The sequence below is a fragment of the Candoia aspera genome, chromosome 1, assembly GCF_035149785.1.
Source record: "Candoia aspera isolate rCanAsp1 chromosome 1, rCanAsp1.hap2, whole genome shotgun sequence".
Lineage (NCBI taxonomy): Eukaryota > Metazoa > Chordata > Lepidosauria > Squamata > Boidae > Candoia > Candoia aspera.
The window spans coordinates 337,912,531-337,939,303 of record NC_086153.1 but is presented as its reverse complement, the minus strand read 5'-3'; the positions used below and the strand labels follow the sequence as shown (position 1 = coordinate 337,939,303).

Here is a 26,773-nt window from a genome sequence, read left to right as displayed (position 1 = left end):
GAAGACCTCCAAGGTCCCTTCCCTTCGTGATTCTATGATTCTATGATTCTATCACTGGCATTAGAGAAAGCCAAGCCAAGACAAACTGGAAGTTTGCTGATATCTGGAGCGAGCCACGCATAGACCTCCACCTGAAGCATTTTGAGATTGCAGTGTAGACATTCTGTTAACAGTATAAAATGGTTGCTTGGCGTGGAAATGCCCAGCTAATGGGTCGGGGTGAACTAGTGGCATCTGCAGAAAATTGTGGTGATTTCCTTGGATCTCCACATGAATGCCATGATTATATTCTGATTTCCTGATGTCTGACACACATCTGTTAAGTTGCAGTCTTTGCAAGACAACATCATCACACATGTTTTGTTATTTGCCCACCCCCCAGCTCATCTAGTGCAGTGTTTCTCAACCTTAGAAACTTTAAGATGTGTGGACCTCAACTCCCAGAATTCCCCAGCCAGCATTTGTGGACTCCAACTCCCAGAATTCCCCAGCCAGCATTTGTGGACTCCAACTCCCAGAATTCCCCAGCCAGCATGTGTGGACTCCAACTCCCAGAATTCCCCAGCCAGCATGTGTGGACTCCAACTCCCAGAATTCCCCAGCCAGCATTTGTGGACCACAACTCCCAGAATTCCCCAGCCAGCATGTGTGGACTCCAACTCCCAGAATTCCCCAGCCAGCATTTGTGGACTTCAACTCCCAGAATTCCCCAGCCAGCATTTGTGGACCACAACTCCCAGAATTCCCCAGCCAGCATTTGTGGACTCCAACTCCCAGAATTCCCCAGCCAGCATTTGTGGACCACAACTCCCAGAATTCCCCAGCCAGCATGTGTGGACTCCAACTCCCAGAATTCCCCAGCCAGCATGTGTGGACTCCAACTCCCAGAATTCCCCAGCCAGCATTTGTGGACTTCAACTCCCAGAATTCTGGGAGTTGAAGTCCACACATCTTAAAGTTTCTAAGGTTGAAAAACACTGGGTTACTGTTTGCACCCCTGAAGAGGCCTAGTTTATGTTGTGTTTTGACTTCGGTCTCCAGTTTATTAAACACACACACGTTCATACTACGAATCTTAATCACCTTCCGCCTAAGATTAATCTGATAATTACTATAAAGTGCACACATTTTGAAAAAGAAACAACCAAACCCGTTACCAGAGTGATTAATAATAAATTGCAGAGGAGATAGGAGAGATTTCCTGTCTCACGTCTACCCCTTTGGAGCCGCACCAGAACAGATGGAAAGATTAGGAGCGACTTGCTGGGGAGGAGGGAGAAGCCAGAGCGTTGATGGATGGCTTGGGGCCCAAAGCAAAGGGTGAAATTGGAAGATTGAAGCCCCCCGCAGAAGCAGCCATCTCCGAGGAAAGAAGAGGCCCCCGCAAAGCACGGAGGCACTTATTCCAGCTCATGTAAGACCTGTGCCTTGTATTTCCAAACAGTTCCATGCTGTGAAGCGTCTGCTCCAAGCATCACAGGGGAAAAGACTGGCATGACTTCAGGACAGCGTGAAAGCCAGATCAGTAAGCGTGGCTGCGTGGAGTGATCACAAGAAGAGGTCCAATTGCTTCCCAAACCGGGGGAGAGCAATCGATTTTTGATTAAGGGCCATCGTGGGTGTTGATTGAGGGCCATCAACTGGATTCTGATTCTTAGCAATCACGTAGGTAAGGCTTTCTCCCCACCTCGACTCCTGCTGTGATCAAAAGAGTATCGCTGAGCAGAAATGTGTCAGACAAGAAACCCAGGCTCAATTTTTGGGGGGTGGGGAGAGAGGGAGGGAAAACAGCGTCTGAAGACCCCCAGCAATTTGGGGGGGGGAATGGGGTGGTCAACACCTCGAAGGGAAGTGAACTTCACTCATGAAATAAAGGCAGCCAGATCTGCAAGCTTCACTTCCATCGGATGGGGTTTTTAAAGTTTAATAAAAGAACTCCAAGCAGCAAACAGCAATCTTGCAGAGTAGAAGCGTGAACCAAAAAAGGAACTTGCACATTAAGCTTAATTACATTCAGAAATAAATATAGTCTTCACGCTGTAGTCAGATGAAGAAAAATAGAGATAGCTTACTTTTAATCAGTAGATCTGGATACAGGTAGGTTCATAGTAGAAAGCATTTAATCATCACTGGTTATTTGTAGACACTTTCTATAGGGCGAGAGCTGCATCCTGCAGCAGCTCCTGCTTGCAGGCCTGCCCATGAGGTAAAGGAGATTGTTAATCCCCAAGCCCAAGGAGGAGGAGGAAGTGGAAATCACGTGACCCATGTGGCATCCCACAAGCACAATAGAGATGTGTTTGCTAGAGAGGCCCCCTTATTCTTATGAGACGATGCTGAGTTCACCCCTGATAATTCCAACACCATCCACATTTTTTGAAAAATATTCCTGAAGTTCTACTGTTTGGGGGTGGCACTGCAAATTTGTAAAGTTAAGTTCTTGTTGGAAGCAAACTCAGTGGAATTCTTCTCCACTTGCCTGGTCCAATTCGTACAGCTCTACATATATTGTAGATCAATCCCATGACCCAAAGATGTGGAAGAGCAGGAGGAGGAGGAAGAGGAGGTGGCGGAGAATGTTAGTGTTCAACTCAGACTTACAAAAGCCCTCTGTCTGGATCTTTGAGTCAGTCCCGTTGTTTCTCCTGCATTCAGACCATTTCAATCAGTTCTTTTCATTCTGTTGGTGAAGAAGTTGGAATGCTCTCAGCTACATTTAAGCCAGTTCTAAAAAAAAAATAGACCATTATTATGCCAGCAGTAGGAAGTTTCTCTTCTTCCTCCTCCTTTTCTTCTTCTTTTTCCTCTTCTTCCTCCTCTTCTTCTTCCTCCTTCTTTTCCTCTTCTTCCTCTTCTTCCTTTTCTTCTTCCTCTTTTTCCTCTTCTTCCTCCTCTTCCTTTTCTTCTTCCTCCTCTTCCTCCCCCTTGTCCTCCCCATTAGCTTGGATTTTCCTGGACTTAGCTTCAAGGGGATCCTCTGGTCCACAGAATCAACCTGATTCTCCTCCTGAAGGCAAAACATTCTCTAATGCAACTTTAACGGCAGATGCTTCTTTCTCCGAAACGTGCCAACAGCGCTCCGTGTCAGAGAACATTTTGAATAAATAAGCACAAGGTCTCCATTTGCCCAAGGGGTCCTTTTGAAGAATAGCCCCAATAGAAGTATCTGAGGCGTCTACTTGCACAACAAAGGGACGATCGAGGTCTGGATGTTGCAATACAGGCTCCGCAATAAACAAAGCCTTGAGCTTGTCAAATGCAGCTTGGCAGTCTGGGGACCAATTAAGCAAGGCACCAGGGGTTTTAACTTTACAAGTTTCCCCTTGGCCTTTGGTTTTCAGCAAGTCAGTGAGTGGCAGGGCAATCTCTGCGAGCCCCTCGATGAACTGTCTATAGAAATTGGTGAACCCCAAGAAACTTTGTAGCTGCTTGCGGGTGCGAGGTTGCCTCCAATTCACCACGGCTTGCACTTTGGCTGGGTCCATTTCAATGCCCTGCACTGATACCCGGTATCCCAAATAATCAAGCTGTGATTTGTGGAATTCACACTTAGAGAGCTTGGCGTACAGTTTCACTGCTCTAAGCTTAGCAAGCACTTGCCTGAGCAAGGCTTCATGTTCCTTTTCTGTTTCTGTGTATATTAATACATCATCTAAATAGACCAGCATTCCTTTAAATAGATGGTCATGGAGAACCTCGTTAACGAATTGCATAAAGACTCCAGGAGCCCCTGAAAGTCCGAACGGGAGAACCTTATATTGGAATGATCCCAAAGGACAATTGAAAGCAGTCTTCCATTCATCCCCCTCCTTGATGCGAACATGGAAATACGCTTCCCTTAAGTCCAGTTTGGAAAAAAAATTCTCCTTAGCTAAATGAGCTAGCATGTCCTTCATTAATGGTAGGAGGTACTTGGAAAATGTAGAAATGGCATTCAAGTCTCGGTAGTCCGTGCAAAGTCTAAGAGTCCCATCCTTTTTCTCATGGAATAAAACTGGCGCTCCCACAGGAGAATTGGGCTCAATGAAGCTGCGTGCCAAATTCATTAAACTCACGCAAAGCTGCCAGCTCCTTTTGGGTCATGGGATAGGTTTTGGGCTTGGGTAGCTTTGCCTCTGGGTCTAGTTCAATGGCACAATCAGTCTTATGGTGGGGGGGAAGCTGGTCTGCCTCCGCTTCTCCAAATACATCTGCAATAGACACCGCCTCTGCGGGGCCGTTGTAAAATCCATCTCTAAATGTCACAGTTCTGTACTCCCAGTTGATATAACGGTTCTGGTATTTTAGCCAAGGCATGCCCAGGATAACACAAGGACGGCCTGCAGGAGCCACAACGAACTTTAATGTCTCTGTATGGCTCCCCACTTGCATGGTTACAGTTCCAGTAAAGTGGCTGGCCGGGCCCCCTCCAGCCTCTGAACCATCAAGCTGTGTAAAAATCAGAGGGCACTGAAGGGGAAATGTTGGTAGGTCCAAGGCTGCCACCAATCTAGGGTGGATCAAACAATGTGAGCAGCCAGAATCCACTAGTGCCCAAACTTCAGCATTTTTTGTTTGGGACTTCAGTCTGACTTTTAACATCAAAGCGGGACAGTCATCACTCACCATGGAGTCTTCGCGCCTGTCCTCTACTGCCTGCTCACTGGTGCTTTTCACATCAGGCAGCCGGAGTTTCCCACTGGCCCCTTGGGTTCAGGCTCAGACTCCCCGGAGAAATACACAAAATCCTCATTGTCGACATCACCTCTGGCCACTGTGGCCCTGTGTACTGCCGGCGGCGATTTTGTAGGCACTCTTCCATGTTTGGGATCAGGTTTGGGCTTCGGACAATTGGCCACCCGGTGTCCCTCCTTCCCACAACGTAGGCACTGCCCCTTTGCATAGTGGTGACTCCTCTCTTCCTCCCAAAGCTTTGGGGCTCTCTTGTTGGCGAGCTGGTCCCTCTGAGAGTTCAGGTACTCAGATAGGACTGCTCAGCCTTTCGGGCTTGTAAATAGGTAAATTTGGCAGTTTCAGCTTTTCTGGCCAGGCAGATCCAATCATAAAGAGAAGTGGGATCGTCTCAGCCTAAAGCCCAATGCACTATGTCACTGGAAAGACCTTCTTTAAAATACTCAACTAAGGTGGACTCTGACCAATCTGTAATTTTAGTGGCTAGAGCTTTAGACTCTAAGGCATAGTCCGCTACTGACATCTCGCCCTGGGAGAGCTCTTTCAAGGCTTTCTTAGACCATTCTTTTGCCAGGGGATCTTCAAAATGCATCTTCAATGCCCACATGAAATCATCAATGGTGTCCAGAGCAGGCGCGTCAGCATCACACAGTTGGATGTACCAATCTGCCGCCCTCCCCTTGAGCTGGGCTGCAACTGCATCGACCTTGGATCTTTCGTGCGGAAAACACATCCCGAAATCCCTCGTATAGTTCTTTGTGTTGGTGAGGAAAAATGCCAGTTTCGTTGGGTCCCCATCGAATTTAACTGACAGCTCTCTAAAACCCCTGCTGGGGTGAGGTGCCATGGAAACAGGGGCTATAGGGGCCGGAGCTGCAGCAGTGGGTGCCCCATCGCTCCAGGTCACAGAGGGTCGAGTTCTACATGATGGGGATCCCCCCCCCCCCCGTCGCAGCATGTCCCTGCCCCATTGTTGGTCTGCTAGCCGGTACAGGCGAGGGTTGTTGCTAGCTCTCCTCCCCCCGCTTCACTGAGCTATCCATCGACATGGAGAGGTTTTTTAACAAGTTCTCTATAGATTCCATTTTTGCTTCTAACACCCGCAGTCTCTGGGGAGTTGGTGAGTCCCCTCTCACCTGATGTCCCAGGGGTCCGGCCAGTTTGGTGGATTCTCCCTCCGGCATCAGCGGCACCTGGTATTTCCAAGATGTTCCTCGCTGTGCCTCGTCGGTCGTCTAGGATGATCAACTCGCTGAGGGGCTCCAACGGGCCTGGTCCTTCCACTCGCACCCCAGTGGTCTCTGCCTCCTCTGAGTCCGATTCCATTCCTCCATCTGGGGAGGTGCACTGAACAGCTGGTGCCTGGGATGGTTCAACCAGGACGTCTTGCCCTTCGCCTCGCTCCCCTGTTTCAGGGGCAGAGCTGGAGGGTTCCTCTGGCACTTCCGTGGTTCGGGTTGCCGTAGCCATCGTCAACTAAAATTCCTTGCAAGAATATTCTCTTGGTAGGAGTTAACAAAATTAGAGATTCTCAGCTTTATGTGATGAACGCCTACCCAAGTTTCCAACCAGACTCACACAGGAAGCTTATGGGTATCTGATTTATTACTGGATAGTATGCAGGTTCAAGAGCAAAGCTGAGAATGGCAAAAGCGCGGGTCTTTCAGACAATTAAAGCCTAGACAGCTCCAATCCCTCCACCCAGAGTCAGAAAGAGTCCACTCCCCGCAGCCTGCAGGTGTTCCTAACGGTTCCTGCCGGTCTTCGGGAAAGTGTCCTTGAACAGGCGAGATGACCCAGATAGACATTCCAAAGTCTCTGCATCGGTGCCTGGTACAAAGAACAAGAGCAGTGCCCTCCCACACAGTAACACGTGTCAGCACCAGCATGGCCTGGGAACTGGTTACAAGAACACTGGAACAGGAACCATGACAGTTAACCCTCAAGATGCCAGTTGGCGTAGCTTCAAAGCTTCCACTGCTCATCCAAGAAGCAGAATATTAGTTTGCGCTTGCTGTGCTGGGAAGCCTCCTCTGGCCCTTATAGTAGCTGACCAGAAGTCATAGAATCTGGAATGGAATGGTTGGAAGAGATCTTGGCGATCCAGTCTAGCCTAATAGAGATCATCTGCCCAGTGCAGGAACCCACAAATAAAAGCATCCCAACAGATGTGCCATCTGGCCTTTGTTGAAACACCCCCGGTGAAGGAGAAGCCATTGACCCTCCAGGCATTACCATTAGGACATTTTTCCATCTGAAAGCTACTCCCTTGTAATTTCATCCAGAAGCCCTAGACTGCAACAGTTATAAGGGATCTGAGAGATCACTTAGTCTCACTTCCGTGCTGCATCCCTAAGAGACGGTTTAATCATCCCCAGCAAATAAGAGTCCACCCCCCCCAAGGCACCCTCTTCCACTGCTGAAAGCTTTTTAGCATATTGGCGTTGTTGACAAGGAACTTGTCATCGGTCCCCCTTGAATCTTCACCTGTGTAACTGTCGGCGTATCGTGCAGGGTGCTGGAAGGCGATCAGAAAGAAGACACCAGGCATTTGTACAAAAGTAATTGTATTTAAACCAAGCATAGAACGTAAGCAGTTTCATCCTCTAGAGCCCTAGAGGGGCACCAAGTCCTGAAATACAAAAAGGCATATTTACAAGCTCATACATGCGCACAGACGTGCTGAGCAGAAAGAGGAGAGCTGCTGAGCTGAGCTGGGCTAAACAGAAACTGAAACTGAAACTTCTGGTGGCAAGTCCAGGCAAGTCCGGCCAGGCAAGCAGCAGCTTTTCCTTATGTGGTCATTCAACAGTTAACCTTTTCCACACCCCAACCTGAGGACAGTTAAGTCTGACCTTCTCACCCTGCCGACACTTAAGAAATGATTTGTTACCATGGTAACCAGGGCGTCTTTGAGTCTTACTCCAGGCAGAAACAAAACAAATACCAACAATAACAACCTCGTCCCTCCCTCCCTTTTTCCTTCACTGCTTCATCCTGCTGTATGTAAATCCTCCATCGGTCAAGCTGCACTGGTGAAGTGAGCTGCTGCCCACAATGGGTTAGTCTTAAAAGGTGCTACAGACTCTTTCTGATTTTAGACTATACAGACCAGTGTTTCTCAACCTTGGCAACTTGACGATGGGTGGACTTCAACTCCCAGAATTCCCCGGTCAACTCAATTCAGCTCAGCTCAGCTTGTTATGGTGGAGTATCTTGGGCTCACTGAAAATTAATGTTTCTTTAACTGATTTCTCCTTGCAGATGTGTCTGTGACAGCACGTTGCTGGGAACGATGTTGCAGGGAGGCCTTTCTACAGATGTGGGGGGTAAGTTAAGACCGTAGACTGCTGGCATGTGACATGTAATATTTCTGCAATCAAATGACTCTCAGCAGATTATAGTGTGTATGCACACGCACTAAAATGTCCACAGTGAGGTTGAAGCCAATCAAAATAGTTATAGCAATAAAAACAATAACCACGTTAGCCCCACATAATGACATAAAGGCACACATGCAATTAAAAAACAAAGAACAACATCGCGTCGAGCTTGAACAAGGATGGAGGGCTTTGAGAATGGTGTCAGGCGCCATCTTTCAAAAGTCGGCCAGGATTAAGCAGTGGGTGGATGCAGGACAAACACCGCATTTGATTTGATAGATCTGGAGTTAAAATGGCATTCCACTGATATTCTGACTCCCTGTGTATCACATCAAAAATTACAATTCAAGGGTGGCTTTTTGAAGGACTCTAGAGACAACACCTAAGGCTTGAAGGGTGGGGGAGCAGAGACACTGGGGGCTTGGGGTGTACACCCTGTGGTCTAATTAATTCATAAGAGAGGAATGAATTGAAATCGGAATCCTAATTGCGGTGCTAACCACACTGTGCCTCCGGGGAGACGATCAGCTGTTCCCAGGACTTTCACCACCAACTTATGTTCCCTTCAGCCTCCAAAGCCACTTGGAATCCCCTTCCTTTGGGGTGGGGGGCCAACGCTGATGAAAAAGGATCAGAGAGCCGGTTGGCCTCCTTCCAACACTCTGCGGCTCTGGACGCAATGTTCCCTCTACTTCCACGAAGTCAGCACGGGGGGGGGGGGAAATATACAGGTGTTGAATACAGAGCAAACGTGGCTCAGGAGGAGCAAACAGAAACAGCGAGTGAAAGGGCAGGAGGTCCAAAGCAACCCAGCTGGAGGGGAGGAAGGTCAGCTGGCAAGACTGTGGTGATGAACCAAAAGCTTGCACTGTCCACAGAGGTGGGGAGGAAGACGAGAGAGGGTCAATTAATGCCCCCATTCTGGTTTCCGGTTCCAAAATCTTCCTGGGCCTCCCCAGCTGGGTGGAACTTTTGCTGCCATTTGCACCCTTCTCCGGTGCATCGGGTGCAATCTTGATTGGGAGAGATGGCGTCCTCTATTGCAAAAAATAGAGGACTTTCCCCTTGTTTGTACTATTTTTAAATTAAAAAGAAAAAAAAAAAGACCTGTACTCTAGGGAGGGGGAGACTACCCAGCAGGAATCTGGGGGAAACGTTATAGGTTAGTTAGATTTGTAGATACAGGCTTAGTGACCACAATTGGGACCAGCAACTCCGTTGCTAAGCACCATGTTGTTAAGCAAATAACCATATGAATGGAATGGGCTTACAACTTACTTTCCCTTCGGTCATTGAGCGAGTCACCTGTGGTCATTAAGTGAGACATCATGTGATCTCGACTTAAGATTTTACTTCCATCTTCTCTATTAACTCTGCTTGTCACAAGCCAGCTGCAAAGCACACAAATGGCAATCATGTGACCGCAGGATGCCTCAACGGTCATAAATGTGAGGATTGGTTGCAAAGCTATTTTTTACACCGTTGTAACTTCAAATGGTCGCTAAATGAGGCAGTTGGTAAGTGAGGACAACTGGTATCCTGTTTTTCCCTCAGAGTACAAAGCACCATCTACAGAGACATAGCTATCAGCTATGATGTCATCACACGTGCCATGTCATCATCACCCAACTGATGCATTTGGGCAATGATGTCATGATGCATAGGATGCTACTTGCCTCATAGTTATCCATGTATGGAAGTCTCCCTTTAGTTTAGCTGCATAACAACAGCCCTGTGAGGTAGGTTTGGCAGAGAAAGAGTGATTGGTCTGAAGTCCCCCACTGAGTTCAGGGTGCACCTGGATCTCCCCAGCGTTAGTGCAACGTCACCACAGATGGAAACAATCATGAAGTTCCCTAATTTTGCATTTACAGCCTTAAGCACAAATGAAAAGGTCATATAATTTGAAGTACGCGGTTAACCAATAGGGGTGTGTGTGTGTGTGACCTTGGCAACAAGAGAGAACGGTTTGCTGCTGAATGCTTTTAAAAACTTCCTAGTCTAGTCTACAGCATTGGGGTCCTTGGTGGTCTTTCATCCAAATAATGATCTGGACCAAACCGGCTTAATCTCTCATCCAAACCACCTGGTGGAATTCCTCTGAGCACAACTGAAATTCCTGTGGTGGTCAAGACCACTGATGGACCCCAACCCCAGCATCAGGCCCTGTCACCAAGATCTCCAGATCAGTGGCCCTCTGCATTTAACCACAAAGAGCGCCAGCTTTTGGTCATGCCAACCACTGAGTTCCAGCACATCCTAGGACTTCCATGGTTGTGACCTGATGATCTCTTGGTCTAAGGACACATTGGTCTTCCTGCCGAACAAAGCTGTGAACATGTGGAAGACCTGTGGGCCACTCAAGAACTGTCTGGAACTGATGGTGTACCTGAGCAACTACTGACCAAGTTTGTGGAGTTCCATGATGTCTTCAAGGCCAAGAAGGCTGACCATCTTCTGCTGCATTAGCTTCGCGATTGCTAGATTAATCTAGTACCCCTAGATACCACCCCTAAAGGATATTTGTATGTCTTTCTTCTCTGAGTGGGAAACAGAGGCTCTTTACAACGTCATCACAAAATATCTGCAACAAGGTTTCATCTACCTTTCTACTTTTCCAGAAGATCCCCTGTCCTATTCATGAAGAACAACTGTGAGGTGCTCCACCTCCATAATGACTATCAGATCCTAAACCAAATCACTGTGGGTGCAATTGTTACCCCCTTCTGCCGATTTCAGACCTCCTAGAACAGCTGTGCTCCACCACCATCCTCACCAAACTGGATCTTTGTGGAGCATGGAATCTGGTCCAGATCACGGAAGGGAGTGAATGGAAAACTGCTTTCCAGAGAAAGTTTGGCCATTTGGAATACTTGGTCACGTTGTTTGGCCTCAGCAGCCTTCCAGCATTTCATGAATGACAACTTCCAGAACTTAATGGAGCAGTCTGTCATTGCCTATCTAGACAACACTGTGATTTATTCCTGGACACCTCAGGAACACACCATCCGTATTAAAATAATCTTGCAGTGACTCCAGGAACGTCACTTGTATGCTATGTTAGAAAAATGCACATTCAATATTGCTTAGGTAGAGTTCCTGAGATAATGCATTTTGGCCCAAAGCCTGCAAAAATGATTCAGGACTGGCAACTTCCAAAGAATAAAAAAGGTACAGGTGGTCCTTGCTTAACAACCATTCATTTAGTGACAGTTCAGACTTACAACGGTGCTGAAAAAACCAACTTATGACCAGTCCTTACACTTACAACTGTTGCAGTGTCGCTGCAGTCACATGATCACAATTTGGGCGCTTGGCAACCGGTTCGCATTTATGACCCCTGATCACATGGGTCACGTGATCGCCATTTTCAACCTTCCTGCCTGGCTTCTGGCAAGCCAAATCAATGGGGAACTGCATGAGTTGCTTAACAACCACATGGTTCACTTAATGCCCGCAATGATTCACGTAATGACCGCTGCAAAAAGAGCTGGATTTGCTTAATGACTGCTTAACTTAGCAACCAAAATTCCAGTCCCAATTGTGGTCGTTAAGTGAGGACTACCTGTAAAGTGGTTCCTAGGATTCATTAAATTTATCACAAATTTATTCCCGCCTTTTTGTGCATCACCACCCTCCTCTGTGGCTGCTCTGGAGCAAAGTGCCTTTTCATTAGGATCCTAAAGCACAGCAGGCTTCCCAGCATGTAAAGGAGATGTTTGTGTCCTGCCCACAAAGCCCTTCCTCGTGGATGCTGATGCTCCGACATCACTGTCAGGGCAGTCTTCCTCCAACCATGGTGCTGGATCAACCACCCTTGCACTCTGCTCAGGGAAGCTGACCTTGGCCAAGGTCAACTATCCACCAGGAAGAAGGAACTGCTCATCAACAAAGCTGCCATCATGGTATGAGGACACAATCGGGAAGGGGCACGCCATCCAGGATAGGTGCGGACTGACCACTGGAATGTGGAACATCTGCCCTTGGCCTGAAGATCAACCAGGGCCAGGTTTTCTGCTCCTTCTTTTCCTTGCATTTCAGTTTCATAGTTCTCCATGTGCAACAAATGGGTGGATGACCTCTTGAGGCTTCTAAACTACAGGTAGTCCTCACTTAACGATGATAATTGGGACTGGAATTTCCGTTACTAAGTGATGCGGTTGTAAAGCATGACTTCAGGTGACCGCATTGCTTAGCGACGGCAATCCCAGCAGTCCCCATTGCCGTTGTTAAGCAAGGATGGCGGGCCATTAAGTGAGGACCTCCTCCCAACTTCCTGCCAGCTTCCAACAATCAGAGTCAGTGGGGAAGCCGGCAGGAAGTCGCAAGTCCCAGGTGGCTCACAAGCAGGCTGGCCGAAGGGTAAGTGGCTGCTGTTGGGGAGGGGAGGGTGTGGTGGTGGCTGCAGCAGCCCATGCAAGCATTTCGAGGCTGAGGATTGGCTGTGGCTGGGTGTGGGAGACCTACCCAAGGGACTTGCGACCTTCTCTGCCAGCTTCCCCACTGACTTTGCTTGTGGGAAGCTGGCAGGGAAGGTCACAAATGGCAATCACACGACTGCGGGGTGCTGCAACCATTGTAAGCTTGAGCTGGTTGCCAAGTATCCAAATTGTGATCATATGACCGTGGTGGTGGTGCAACAGACAGAACTTTGAGGATTGGTCGTAAGTGCCACTCATTCAGCACCAACTTTGAACAGAAAGAGGGGTCAGTAAATGAGGACTACCTTTATGGGGCAGAAGCCTTGGGGACACCATTAGCAATCCCCCTATGCCTGGAGAACCTCGCAGCTGAGGGCCTGCTTCTTTGACAGTGGAGATCAGAGACCAGCGAAAGAAAGAAGGAAAGAAGGAAAGAAGGAAAGAAGGAAGGAAGGAAGGAAGGAAGGAAGGAAGGAAGGAAGGAAGGAAGGAAGGAAGACAGCCATTCACCAAGTTCAACTTCCTCATGACCACTTTGGGGTCTTTCCTACATCAGAGTTTCCAGTGGCATGAAAAAAAATCTGGGCAGTGATGAGGAGGGGAAAGACAGGGTCTTTTAGGATCTGATTCCTCTCTCCAATTGGAAGGCTCTGGAGGATTGAAACCCATCAAACCTTCAGATTACGGCTTCAACCGAGTTATTAGAAAATGGGCAACTCAACTGCCCAGAGTGCCTCTTTTGGAGGAGATGGACGGTAACAAAATTTGAATAATAAATAAATAAAAATAAATAAAACTGCTTGCATTTGGACCAGAGAAATAGGTCACCACTCTGTGGTTTTTCCTGGGCCATTTAATTGGAAAAAAAGGCTGAGAAAACATAACAGCTTAAAGGGGATGTTATTGATCTGACATCTGCTAATGATTTGATTGACAGAGAAAGACACTCGTTCTATGCTTCGGAAACCAGCAACTCGAGTAAGATTTTACTGAATCCACCAAAAACTCTTTTAGATCTCTTTTCTTACCTAAGCAGGAAAGACAGGTGAGGACAGTCACCATCCAGACTGGAGTGAGGCGCATCCTGAAGCTCACAGTGCATGACTGCAAAGCAATGATAATAGAAAGGATTTAAAACTCCTTGTGTTTTTCCCTTTCCTCCCTCCCTCCCTTCCTCTTTCTCCATTTCCTTCCTTCCTTCCTTCCTTCCTTCCTTCCTTCCTTCCCCCATCCATCTCCTTCCTTCCTTCCCCCATCCATCTCCTTCCTTCCTTCCTTCCTTCCTTCCTTCCTTCCTTCCTTCCTTCCCCCATCCATCTCCTTCCTTCCTTCCTTCCTTCCTTCCTTCCCCCATCCATCTCCGTCCTTTCTTCCCCTATCCATCTCCTTCCTTCCTTCCTTCCTTCCTTCCTTCCTTCCTTCCTTCCTTCCTTCCTTCCTTCCTTCCTTCCTTCCTCTTTCTTTTAAAAGAATCAAATCAGTGTGCATGATGCACATTTTAAGTTATGCATGCACACATCTCTAACCAACCCCGCTCCTTTGCCACTCTGCAAGCTGGCACAAGGGAGGGACACCTTGGAGCAGGCAAATGGAGGGGAAGTGGGTGCTTAACACTGATTCAGCTGTTGCTTTTTGGCTCCTACTGTCCCATTCCAGGAACTGTTCTCCTTGCATGGAAATCTTGGTGTTGGAGCCAAGGCAGAGGACTTGCGTTCTGCCAAGACTCTACTGTCAAATCTGTCCATAAGAAGGACCATGACGCAGAAGCAGATCTGCAGCCCCTGATCTCCCTTTTGACTCTCTAGCTGTTGTCGTGAGGCTAGACAAAAAGAAAGATGCCCCTTGGAGCAGTGTTTCTCAACTTTGGCAACTTTAAGATGGGTGGACTTCAACTCCCAGAATTCCCCAGCCAGCCATGTTGCCAACTTGGCAACTTTAAGATGGGTGGACTTCAACTCCCAGAATTCCCCAGGCTGGGGAATTCTGGGAGTTGAAGTCCACCCATCTTAAAGTTGCTAAGGTTGAGAAACACTGCCTTGGAGACAGGGTGCCATCTCGAGAAAGGTTACACAATTGTCTGATTTCCCATGCCCTGGAACCAGACTGAGTTTGGAGCATGGATGATGAGAACAGCTTACTCTGCTCCTGATCGGTTGAGTATCAAGAGGGAAAGAGAATGCGGGATGGGACAAATAAGGATGAAGGTATTGACTGGGATTCCAAACAACATGTCAAGGCACAAATCCAGGTTAAGGAAGCCCAAGAGACTCAGGGCAGGTAAAAGGAAATCCTTCTTCATTCAGTACATTGTGGACTGTGGAACTGACCACCACATGATGTGGCAACGGCTGCCAACTCTGATGACTTTAAAAAGGGATTGGTTAATTCACAGGGAATTACAGTTTATAAATAGCTACTAAATATAGTGGCTTTTGCTTTCTTCCCCAACCTTCAGTGTAAGCAACTGTTTTCCTTTTTTAATTGTTCCACTGCAAGGGAAACATAGTTGTAAAGGGCTTTTGGGTATCCACGTTAAGTTCTATTTTTTTTTTTAAATAGTGTCTGATTCTTGGGGACTGCCTGGACAAATCCCTGCAGTTTTCTTAGCAGGGTTTTTCAGAAGTGGTTTGCCGTTGCCTCCTTCCTAGGGCTGAGAGAGGGACCGGCCCAGGGTCACCCAGCCGGCTTTATGCCTAAGGTGGGACTAGAACTCACGGCCTCCTGGTTTCTAGCCTGGTGCCTTAACCTCTAGACCAAACTGGCTCTCAAAAGTTCTAATTGGTCATCCTGAAATCCACGTTCAAAAACAGACCACATCCGACTATCTCACGCTAGGGAGCAATAGGAGGTAGGGATGACTGTCCCTCTGCCCTATGTATGTGGCCAAACAGGGATGGCTCCTGTTTGGCCACAGTCTGCAAGCCACCTAGACTGGCTTTAGGTTCATCATTCCATAGTTGCGATATGACATCTCCAAGATTCCCTCTGCGTCTCGCACTGGTTGGACATCTTCCCATCTAGACTTCTGGACTGCCACCTGTTTCTCTCCCCTCCCTCCTCCCTGCCCATCTTTTATCCCCTTAAACATTTCAGTAATTGGCTAAAGAGTCAAGAAGGCAAATAGGCAAATCTTCACTTCCTGGCTGGCTGGGGAATTCTGGGAGCTGAAGTCCACACATCTGAAAGTTGCCATGGTTGAGAAACACTGGCCTAAAAAAAATCAGGAGGTGTCGATAGCACCTTTAATCTTATTCAAAAGCAGAAGCTTTCATGCACTTCATCAGATGCATCGGTTCTTCTCTTAATGTACTACTACAAAAGCCATCCTTTGTTTCACCTGTGATCTATTGTCCTACCCTCAATGCCTGCAAGCCATAGATGGGTGCTTTTGAAAAGTATCGGGCAGGGGGGGGGGGAATCATAAGTCAAGCCACTAGTTTATTATTGCAAACCCAGATTTGCCCAGCTCTGCATAACAGGGGTTGGTGAATTCCTTTTTGTAGCACCCCCCAGCCCTTGAACCCAAACCCCCTCCTGTTTGTTCAGGAGATGAAGGACCATGGCAATCAATCGCTCTGTTCCTCTAGGTCAGACAGCCTTATCCTTCTGTTCTCCGGCTTCTCTCCGTTTTACTTTCTGTGCTAAATGACAGTCGGGAAGACGGTACTTACCTCCCAGCAAAGCTTTCTTTGAAAATCATTGCTTCTCACACACACACGCAAATGGGGTGGGCTCGGTTGCTAGACAAAAGACAGGCAGGAGGGAGAGAAAAACCATTAAGACTTTTTGCTTTCATCCTGGAAGTTTGGAGTCCCTGCATTTATTCCCTATCCCAGAAAATCAGGCAGCATCTGCTTTGAAGAGCGTCTTAGAGACACTGACTTGTGCCAGAGGAAGACCCTTCCCTCCCCCGGGTTATTAAAAAAAAAGAGAGAGAAAGAGCAGGGCCCCAACCCCAGCATAAATGAAGTCAGCTTCCTCACTGGGCAAGGCAGGAAACTTACATCAAATTGGAAAGTGGAGGGTCAGCTAACAGAGGAAAGCTGAGAAGCATCCCAGGCTGATGGCAACAGGTGAGTGAGCAGTGAAGAGGTCTTTTGTGCACACTGCCGGTAATGAAGGGGTGTGGCCTATGCACCCTGGCCAATCAGCAGGAAGCCCTGAGGAGGATCTGAATAGCCTAGCATGGAGATGCCAGGGGAGCAAATGGGACAGCCTGAGTGACTGGTCGACTTTTGGGCACTTGATTGTTTTTCTTAATGAGTATTATTTAGCTTTCTTACAGGCCAACGTATTAGCCCAGAGTTCTCACTGCAGGCACCAATGACCAGGCTCAAATTATTCCCATCTGGACACATGATGCAAAGACCCGGCTCTCTGGAGGAGGCTCTGATGCTGGGAAAGGTGGAAGGAAAGAGAGGAAGAGGATGCCCAGCAGCCAGGGGGAGGGACTCAGGCACAGGGGTGATGGGGGCACCCTTGGGAGACCTGAAGGAGCAGGTTAGAGACAAATAATCATGGAGAAGTTCTATCTGTGTGGTCGCTAGGAGACAAATTGACTTGATGACACATAATCAATCCATCAATCAATCAATCTGCCAAAGTTTAGAAATAGTTCACCTTTAGAAATAGTTCACCTTGTTCAGCCTTTGCAGGCCTCCCCTGTAAATCAATTCAGGAGTGGCTTGAAAGTGGTTTAGCTGACCAGGATGGTGGGGTGAGGATCTTTGATCTGGAGTTATTCAAATGCCCTGAGGGTTAAGCCAACGTCACACATCTGGAGGTTTTATTACTGTGCAACCTTGTGGTCTTTGTGGCCTGACCCATTTTTGAGTCCTTAATCTAGTGCAACGTGGCCAGAGCTGGCACTCATTAGGTGATTGGGAATGCAGCTCCACAAATTCCCAGTTGGCCTACTCTGGCAGGCTTATGGTTTCTCCAACCCAGTCACTCCATACAGAGAAATGGGGCTTATACCACACACCGTTATGTATTGGCTGACTTGGGGCTCAGTCCATGATGTAATGGTATGTGGGAAGGACCTTGGGAGACAGGGCAAAGAGATGCTGCCAAGGGAGCGGTCAGATAAGAGGAGGCACAGCCCGCAGCTGCATAATGGGAGGAGAAAGAGGCTCAGAAGGGACGGTCCCTAATTTCTTGGGCTGTAAAGAAGATGGTGGCGAGAACTGTACTTTCAGACTTGCAAGATTCTGTCAATGTAGCTTTACAATAAAGTAGAATTAGCTCATCTGGTTGTATTTCCTGTCTGGTCTACCTGGTAAGGCTGACATCAATCTCCCAAGTCTGAAAGTACAAATCTCCCACCATCTCCTTTACAGCCCGAGAAACCAGAGAGGGTCCCTTCTGAGCCTCTTGCCCCACCTACTATCCAGCTGAAGATTATGCCCTCTCTTATCTGACCGTTCCCTTGGCAGCACCTATTCGCCCGGTCTCCCATGGTCTTTCCCTCATACCATTACAATCATATGAATGGAACTATGATCTGGGAACCTGAAAACAACAGTTACGCTGGTATCCTGGCCAGAAGATCAAAAGAGGGTTCAAGGGCAGCTGAGAAGCAGGAGACACTCAAGAACTCTGGGCTACTCAGACTACGTTCAGTCATAAAAAGAAGCTAGTTTGGATCTGGGTATGTTTAGCCTACAGGAGAGATTACCTGATTTATTTATGTATTTATTATTCAAAGATATGAGAGCAGTTTTCAAATTCCTGAAGGACTGTCTCATAGAAGAGGGAGTGGACTAATTCTCTAGAGCCTCAGAAGGCAGGACCACAGAACCAGTGGGTTAAAACTGCAAGGAAGGAAGTTCAAGCTAGACGTCAGGAGGACACTCCTGGTTGTTGGAGCTCTCAACCGCTGGAATGGGCTGCCACATGAAGTGGCTGAGATCACCTTTGCTGGAGGTCTTCAAACAGAAGGTGGTTGCTCATTTGTCAGAGAAGCTCGAGCGCAGTGTTTTTCAACCCTGACGACTTTAAGGTGTGTGGACTTCAACACCCAGAATTTTTATTTTATCAGAGCAGCTACAGTATAGTAACAGAATTTTGCAAGTCCAAACGGGCTTCCCTTCCTCCCTCTTTTATCTTCATGTGAATTGTGGCGTTTCCTCAAACTACTGTCTTGGTTGGGCTCAAGTCACTTTTATCTGATCATTGCCTTGGTAATGGATTGTCCTTCTGTCCTTCAAAGCCATCCTCTCTGCTCTCTTGAATGATCTTTAAGGAGCTATGGAGAACTGGGGAGATGCCAGAGGGCTGGAGAAAAGCAAATGTGGTCTCCTCTTCAGGAAGGGGAAAAAAGAGCATCCTGGTTAAGTGTCAACCAGTGACACTAACATCAATATTTGGAAAAGGGGTTAGAGCACATAATAAAGCAAGCCATCACTGCAGGCTGATCTGGAGAGGTTAGAAGACCACGTTGAAAGGAACAAGATGTCCTTGTACGAGGAGAAAGGTAAGGCACCACATTTAGGAAGAAAAAAAAATAAGATGCACATACAAGGTGGTTGATTCATAACTACATCTGAGAAGGGCTAGGGTGTGGCCAATAGGAACAAACTGAACATGAGCCAGCCAGGTGAGATTAGGGTTTAGAGGGGGCAACAAAGATGACACAGGGACTTTGAGGATGGGCTGGAGGAACTGGGACTGTTCAATCTGAAGAAAAGAAGATGGGGGGACATAGCAAAGGTTTTGGGTACATAAAAGGGAGTCATAGGGATCAGGAGCTGTTTTCCATGCCCCCAAGAAGTAGGACTAGAAATAACAAGTATAACTTGCTACTACCTAGATCTCCTTTAAATAGGCCTTCTCTGTGGTGGCTCCCTCCCTTTGGAACATCATTCCCCCAGAGATAAGGTTGGCCCCCTCCTTGCTCCTTTTCTGGAAGGCCCTGAAGACGTGGTTTTGTCAGTGGGCCTGGGAAGCCCAGGCTGCTTCGGAGCCGATCAAGTGGCTGAGATGAATGTGTTTGCTCCCACTGAGGGGTGTCTATCGTGCTCCTATGGTTTTTAATTTTGTAAGCCGCCTGGAGTCATGGTATGTGAGTTGGGCGGCCTTCTAAATTTGTTTAATAAATAATAAGTAGATAAAATTATTTACCAGACTGGGCACCTAGCAGGGGGCGGACTCGAGGACCTCTGATGTTCTTGGCAACTCTTTGATGTTGTCAGCCTGAGCAACCCCATAAACCAATGTTAGGTCTAACAATGTCTAAAGAGCCATTTATGAATGCACCCTGACTTAGTCCTACAATGTATAATGGGGAGGGGGGATTTTTGGGGAGTTGTGTGTAATATTTTCCTTTGGCCTAGGAGCACTTCAAGAAGACATGGAAGTGATGTGATGTCTCTGGAGCGGGTGGATCCAATTTTTCAGCCCCAGGAGGGGCTAGTCAAAAATATGCATTTTTACCCTCTCTCGTCTACTCCCCTCCTCTACCAATCTTTACAGTTTCCCTGACCACTGATCTTCATAAACAGTCTGGGATAACTACCCAACTTTGGAAGAGCCCAGTGTAGGTTGAAATGGTTATATCAAAGAGATAATATGTGAAGTACAACACTATAAACCACCATTACCTATAGCAGTGTTTCTCAACCTTAGCCAGCCTGGGGAATTCTGGGAGTTGAAGTCCACCCATCTTAAAGTTGCCAAGTTGGCAACATGGCTGGCTGGGGAATTCTGGGAGTTGAAGTCCACCCATCTTAAGGTGGCTAAGGTTGAGAAACACTAACCTATAGGCTTCTGCTGGTGGAAGTTACCTTTTAGTTTTTGGGAAAAAAAACTTTTCCCCCCACAAGAGATGATTTCCACCCTGATCCTTACCCCCCCCCCACGTGCTTTCCATGACTTTCCAGGAAGCTCAAAAGTGGCCCCACAATGTACTTCAAAAAAGGTAGATTTAGGTTTGAAAGCGCTACGTATTTTCTTTTCAGGGAGAGCCGTACGTGTCCCTCCGTGTCGGAGAGATCAGCTTGTTCCCAGTGACAGCAGCGATCAAATATGCAACAGTAAAACAGCTTTGAGCCAGGCTGTTGGTGGGGGGAGCCAAGCACCCGCGAAGAACAATCCCCCCCCCCAAAGCTGCCTCTTGTTTTCAAGGGTCTCTGCAAATCCAGTCAGCTGTCAAAATAAACCTGCTCAGCTTATGTGCCCAAAGCAGCCCTCAAAGCTTTTTGGTGACATGTTCCTGAGCAGGGAACCGGAGACCATGAAAAGTAAAATAGAAATAAAAATCAGTGCCGACTCCTTAGCAGTGCTACTGGAATTGTGTGCGTCCTGGGAACAGGCACGCTATTCTACGCAGCTCAGAGAAATGCAGCGCCACGATCGAATCTGGGTTCATATAAGGGGAAAGAAAGAGCGCCGAACTGGAATTTCTCAGATGGAGAGAAGGGGAAAGGGAACACTGGAGAATTCCCCGCTTCAAGCCTCCCACCTCTCAGCCAAACAGCCATTCTGCAAAACGCTCTCCAAATATTCTCCACTGCCTTGGGGGTGGGAGGCAGAACCACAGCTTCCCCAACGCAGCCAGTCCTGTCCCCAAGGGAATTCCATCTGCAGAGACCCCATAGCTGAGCCTTCTCGGTGGTGGTCCCTTCGCACAGGAAGGGTTACCTACACGGCATGGGACCAGGTTACCTGAGGGACCATCTCATCCCCTTAACATCGACCTGTCCCACCCAGTCACGCAGAGAGGGCATGCTGCAAACCCCACCGGTAAGGGAATTCCACCTGGTGGGGTCCAGGAGGCGGGCCTTCTCTGCAGCGGCCCCTGCCCTGTGGAACATTCTGCCCCCGGAGGTGAGGCAGGCCCCTTTGCTCCCGGCCTTCCGGAAGAACTTGAAAACCTGGTTCTGCCGCCTCGCCTGGGGTGGGAGGGGCACCACTTCTTCTTGGGGGTGGCTAGCACTGTAGATCTCTCCCCAACGAATAAGATCTTCACCGCTTGGATTTTATACCTATTTTATCTTTATTTATTGGTCTATTATATGGTAATCTATATGCTTTTAATTTTTGATTTTATTGTAAACCGCCCAGAGTCCCCCTTTTGGGAGAGATGGGCAGTAGCAAAACTTGAAAAATAAACAAACTGCTGGCCCCTCACCCTCCTGTGTCTGGACCATCAACTCCCTGTTTCCAAAGGCCAGATCAATAGGGCTCCATGAAAGAGCATTCGGAGGCTGTTAATAGGGATGCCCATGGAGGTTGGGGGTCAAAAAAGTCAAGATGGTGGTCACAACCACACAATTCAAACCCTGCCCCATTTTTTACATGCATTTCGTGGACAGAAAAGGGGGTGGGTTTTGATTGCGGAACAGCCCCCGGCATTAAGAGCTGGACTGTCCCTGTTGGATCACACTGTTACTGTTTTGGATCCTGTATATTTGGAATTCTGTCTTGTTTTACATTTTTCCTTGATGATTGAACACCGCCAAGACCTTGCATTTAACAGCAGCGTAGAAAACCTAGCTAATAAATGCATAAATATACACAAATGCACAATGCACAGTGATAATGGTTTTCAGGTGCATCGCAGACAGTAAAAAACGGGTGTGCTTTGCTGTTGCCAAAGGAAAGCTGTCCAACTTGAGCAACCACTATAAAGTTTCCCCTCCCTGAGAAATTTGGGACCAACATTTCCCCATATTTAAGGTTATACGTTTTTGCACCCAGATGGTACTAAGAAGCGCTGAAGAAACTTTAGCACCTGTTCCTGATGCCTCTGCTACTCTCCTGGCAACTTTTTAAAATGTTCTTCCTTTGGTGCTAGGCCTCTGAAGGATGGCTTGCTGGTGCAGAAGCGGGCTGGAGGAAACCAGCCAAAATGAGCGTCAACCCATGGATTTCCCCAATAAGCTCACACTCACCCGACGTATAGACTTAGCTTTTTCTGAGTTTGCATAGTGCATTGAACTTCATGCTAAGCAAATGTAGCACACTTAATCCTCCAAAATGAACTTGAAACAGAACCCCCAATCTCTCCAGCGTGGCAGCCTTGTACATCCTAAATGTAGTTTTATGAGCAGGCATGCTCCAAGTGACCAGCTCCCATCGATCGAACAATGTCATCTTGTGAGACCCAGGAAACATGCCTTCTTGGTGGTGACACCTGCCCTGTGGAATGACACCCCCCATCCTGATCCATTCTGCTCCTACTTTATTGACCTCCTGCAGACTTTCTCCCAGGCCTTGGGATAGGATGGGAATGAGTTCTCTGGTTTTATTTGTGTTATGGAGTTGGTGCTCCAGTTGACCGCATTCCTCTTTGTATATACCGTACGTTTCCCTTACTTGCAAGCCACCCAGAGTGGTTGAGGGGTCAGGCAGCCTCAAAATTGAATCAAACAAGCAACAAACAACTCATGGAACTCAGTGTGTTGTGTGAATGCGTAGCTACTGGGTTTGCACATGTGTGCAAACATGGAGGACAAACACTGGCAATCATGGGGGAATCCCTGTGATGTTGGTATTGCCTGGCTAAAACCATCTTGTGAAGCAACTGGAAGACGCTCAGGAGAAGTGGTCCAGCCACTGTGGTCCAATTAACCGGTTAGAGGAGGGGCAAATCCAGGATTAGGTGTCCCCTCCAGATGAATGTCCCATCTTTCCTTGCACGCTCCTCCCTCCAAATGCTCTGCAACCTTCTTGACTTCTATTCAGTCTGGGGGGCAGGGGGAGTTTCCTTCCAGGAAGCTTTACCAACAGGGCATTTGAGCAATTAGGGAGGCTTCAAACTGATAGGAAACTTGACAGAAAGTCAAAACAGGAGCAATAGTATGTCCTCAACTGCCTAAGACCAGCTCAAAAGTAGCCAGAGAAATTAGGTATTCTCAAATACCCCAAGTAGCGTCTAATAGCCCCAAATATAGATCTCATACCATACCAAAATCTCAATTGTGACAGCTCTGAAATATTTTCCCCATGACAATTTTGGTATGGTATGAGATCTATATTTGGGGATATTACACCAGTGGCTGGTGACTGGAAGAGGGGGCAAGGGAAGAAAGCAGGCCAGGAAGCTAGCAGTGGGCTCCATCTCGTCCAGTCTTGTCCTTCTCAAAAATCTGAAGAGAACATGCAGCTTTCTAGCTCAGCGGTTCTAAGGCCTTATGATGGTACAAGTATGTATTCCTTGTGAACATGCAGACCCAATGCAACTGGGGGATATACACTAAGCTCAAGGTTGCCTTGAGAATCATTCTATTCAAAGATGGGGTGTGAATCTTTGATAACATTAGTGGCGTTTCTCAGTTGCCCGCTGAAAATCAGGATTTGATTTCTCCTCTAAGGCCAAAGCCCTCCACTCATGTACATCCGTGGCAAGCTTTTGACCTATCAGGCGTGGTGGTGCTAATACCTTTGCAATCTGAGACTTGGCTCAGAACATTTTTATATGAATTCAGAACCCCCCGTGTTTATGTTAGGAATTAGTAAGATTCTTGACCTTGGCATGCGTCTTTATGAACAAAAAAACCCCCAGGGCTGGCTCACGTATTGTTCACTCTGCTCAAAGCTCATCTCAAATGCCGCATCCAGAAACAGAGAGGAATGGGTGCAAAAAGCGGAAGTGAAGGTCATCAAGGGATTGGGAAGGAAGGCCTCTGAGGAGAATATGTCAGGCAATGCCCTGACAGAATCAAGTCTGCTTGTCTGGTCATTAGGAGAGGGCCTCCTTCAAGGGCCCCCGCGTGAGAGCTCCGGGCTACATGGAGAAGGCAGCTGGATTTAGCATCGGCCACCTGCGGTTCAAATGGCCCCAAGCCTCTTAGCATTTGGTGCACTCGTGAAAACAGGGTGCTTGGCCCTCTGGGAGATGCTGAGTTGTGGGGTGCCTACACGATTTTCTTTTCATTGGGGCTTTAACAATGCCGATGTCTTCTTCTTAGCATTTCTCTTTGTGCCTGGGACTTTGCTGTACCCCACCCCAGTTACAACTGGGACAGGGTTCTCGTTATTAAGTAAAAAGGAAGTCAGAGAGACAGACAAATCCGGACATGTACATCCCAGGCATTGGGGGGGGGGCGCCATTTTAGTTTGCGAGCTCTGGCCTGGCTGGGTCTCAGTCTTTGGGTTTTTACCGACCCTCAATGGGGTTTTAATTTTCTTGCAATTCTTTGCTTTTGTTCGTTGCGCTCTTTCTCGGATAGGCGGGGGGCTGTGTAAATTGGATTGATAAATAAATAAATAAATAAATAAGCAAGCAAGCAGGGAAGACTAACAGGGGTGGTGGTGTTGAAAGCAGTACGTAAAAGGAGATAGTGTTCCTGACTAAATATTGCCTATTGCGCCACTGGGCAGAACATGGAATAATGGATTTAAACTTCAGGAAGGCAGATTCTCATTGCATTTATTAAAAACTATCTAACAGTAAGAGCAGCAATGAGGGAACCGAGGGGGTCACGCTCCCCTTCGCTGGATGGGGTTGAAGGGGAGGGTGGGCAACCGTCTGAGAGAGATTTCTGCACTGGGCAGCGGGGGGTGAACTCCATGACCTGAAAAGCCCTCTCTAAGACACAACAGACATAGGGATGTTGACAAAAGGACAGGAAATGGTTGGTGAGAAAGTTCATCCCAGTTGCCCCAAACGTGGTGTGGGCTGTGGAGGTAGTAGCTTAATGTTTTTCAAATGCGGTCACTTTTAAGATGGGTGGACTCCAACTCCCAGAATTCCCCAGCCAGGCATGGGGAGTTGGAGTCCACCCATCTTAAAAGTGGCCGCGTTTGAAAAACACCATAGTAACTCTTCCGGTCAGGCAGCCAAGATCTCCCACAGATAGGCACCTTACAGAAGAAAGAAAGGGAATGGAAAAAGAAAAAAGAAAGGAAGAAAACGAGGAGCAGGGAAAAGGAAAGAAAATGGAGCAGCAAATTGAAAGGGAAGGGAAAAGAGGAGAGGAAAACAGGAGGAAGGGAAAGGGGAATAGAAAGAAGGCAATAGATATATATATATATTTATTTATTTAAAAAAGACACAAGTCTCCCATTTGATTTTTCTTCCCCCCCAACCTAGGCTTTTAATTAAATAAATAAATGAAGGGTATTCAAGGCAATATCACTTCACAGTGGAGACCCTCCGAGCTTCAGCGGTAGTGGGGCGGGAAGGCGACAAGGAAATTGGGTGTAATAGAAAGGCAGTTGGAAGAAATGACGCTTGGTAACAAAATCCCCCAAGGGGTGGGGGAACGTAGAAGAGAAAAGCTGTCACTATTTTCTTCCTTTGACGGACAGCCCCCTCCCCCCCACCACCATGGTATTCCTTAAAAAAAAAAGATAAGACCACTCCCCCCCATATGTAAACAAACTTGGAAAATTCATAGTATAAATAAGACATTTTCAAATATTAAAAGAAATGAAATAGGGTCATTCTAAAGGAAGTGGAGAGGAAGCTTTTTTTGGGGGGGGGAAGGGCATTAGGAACAAAGGGGCTTGTACAGATTGATGGTTGCCTCCATTAGAAGAAGGGTTTGGGGGGGGATACATCCATCAAGAAGGGCAGGTGGATGAAACCCAGTAGACACGAACTTGCATGGTCCAAGTCCCCTCTCCAAGATACAGTGAAGGGCAAAGGTCACACAAGAGCTTCCTGTTGCAATTGCAACTTTCTGCCAATAGGGCAACCCGATGGCAGAACACCTGCCCCCTACTGGTAGAACACAGGAATGCAGTCGGAGGAGGAGAGCAGCCTGGACATCGGAAAAAGGGGGAAGTGGAACTCTTGTTGGTGACCTGAGAAAGAACGTACCAATCCTTCGTTCATCGAATATGTGTCGTGTGTTCATCTGTTTCTGAAAATGTGCCCCGTAGACATATCGAGAAATGAAAAGTTGCCAGACTTCTCTATACTCCTCAAAACGACAGACCCGGCTCCGTGCAAATGAATGACAGGCATCCTCAAAACTGGGGCGTTTCACCCTACAGTATCCAGAACAATGATTGAAAGCGTGAAGCGTCTTGGAAGAAATTTAACCCTGAGAGCTGCAGATTGACTTGACTGGGGCAGAGCAGGACAGAATCCAGACCCCCAGATAGTCAAGGATTAAATGAGTAAGTGAAGGGGGGTGGGGTGGGGGGAGAGGAAGAGAAGAACGTGGGATGTTAGAAAATTGAGTGGGATCAGTAATACGATACTCTTTTTGCTGCGAATCCTGTGGTGGAACTCGGCGGAAGCCAGTTGTACCAAGCAGCCAATGATCCATCCCACTGGTCCTCACTGAGTCCAGAGGAGAAGGGCAGAAGGTGAATGGTAACCAAGAACTGGAAGAGAAAAAGTAA

The 26,773-nt window shown here is 47.6% G+C and overlaps 1 protein-coding gene across 1 annotated transcript in view; it reads right to left on the bottom strand.

Moving 5' to 3' along the window:
* Positions 1 to 6,141, bottom strand: part of LOC134487483 (granulocyte colony-stimulating factor receptor-like) — a 39,843-nt gene extending 33,702 nt beyond the window's left edge. Inside the window, exons 1-3 of the mRNA XM_063289313.1 lie at positions 5,808 to 6,141; positions 4,056 to 4,319; positions 3,314 to 3,631 (exon numbers count right to left, since the gene is read on the bottom strand). Of these exons, the coding sequence (XP_063145383.1) occupies positions 3,314 to 3,631; positions 4,056 to 4,319; positions 5,808 to 6,141 (916 nt within the window). The remainder of the gene's footprint in view (positions 1 to 3,313; positions 3,632 to 4,055; positions 4,320 to 5,807) is intronic.
* Positions 6,142 to 26,773: the final 20,632 nt, after the last annotated feature.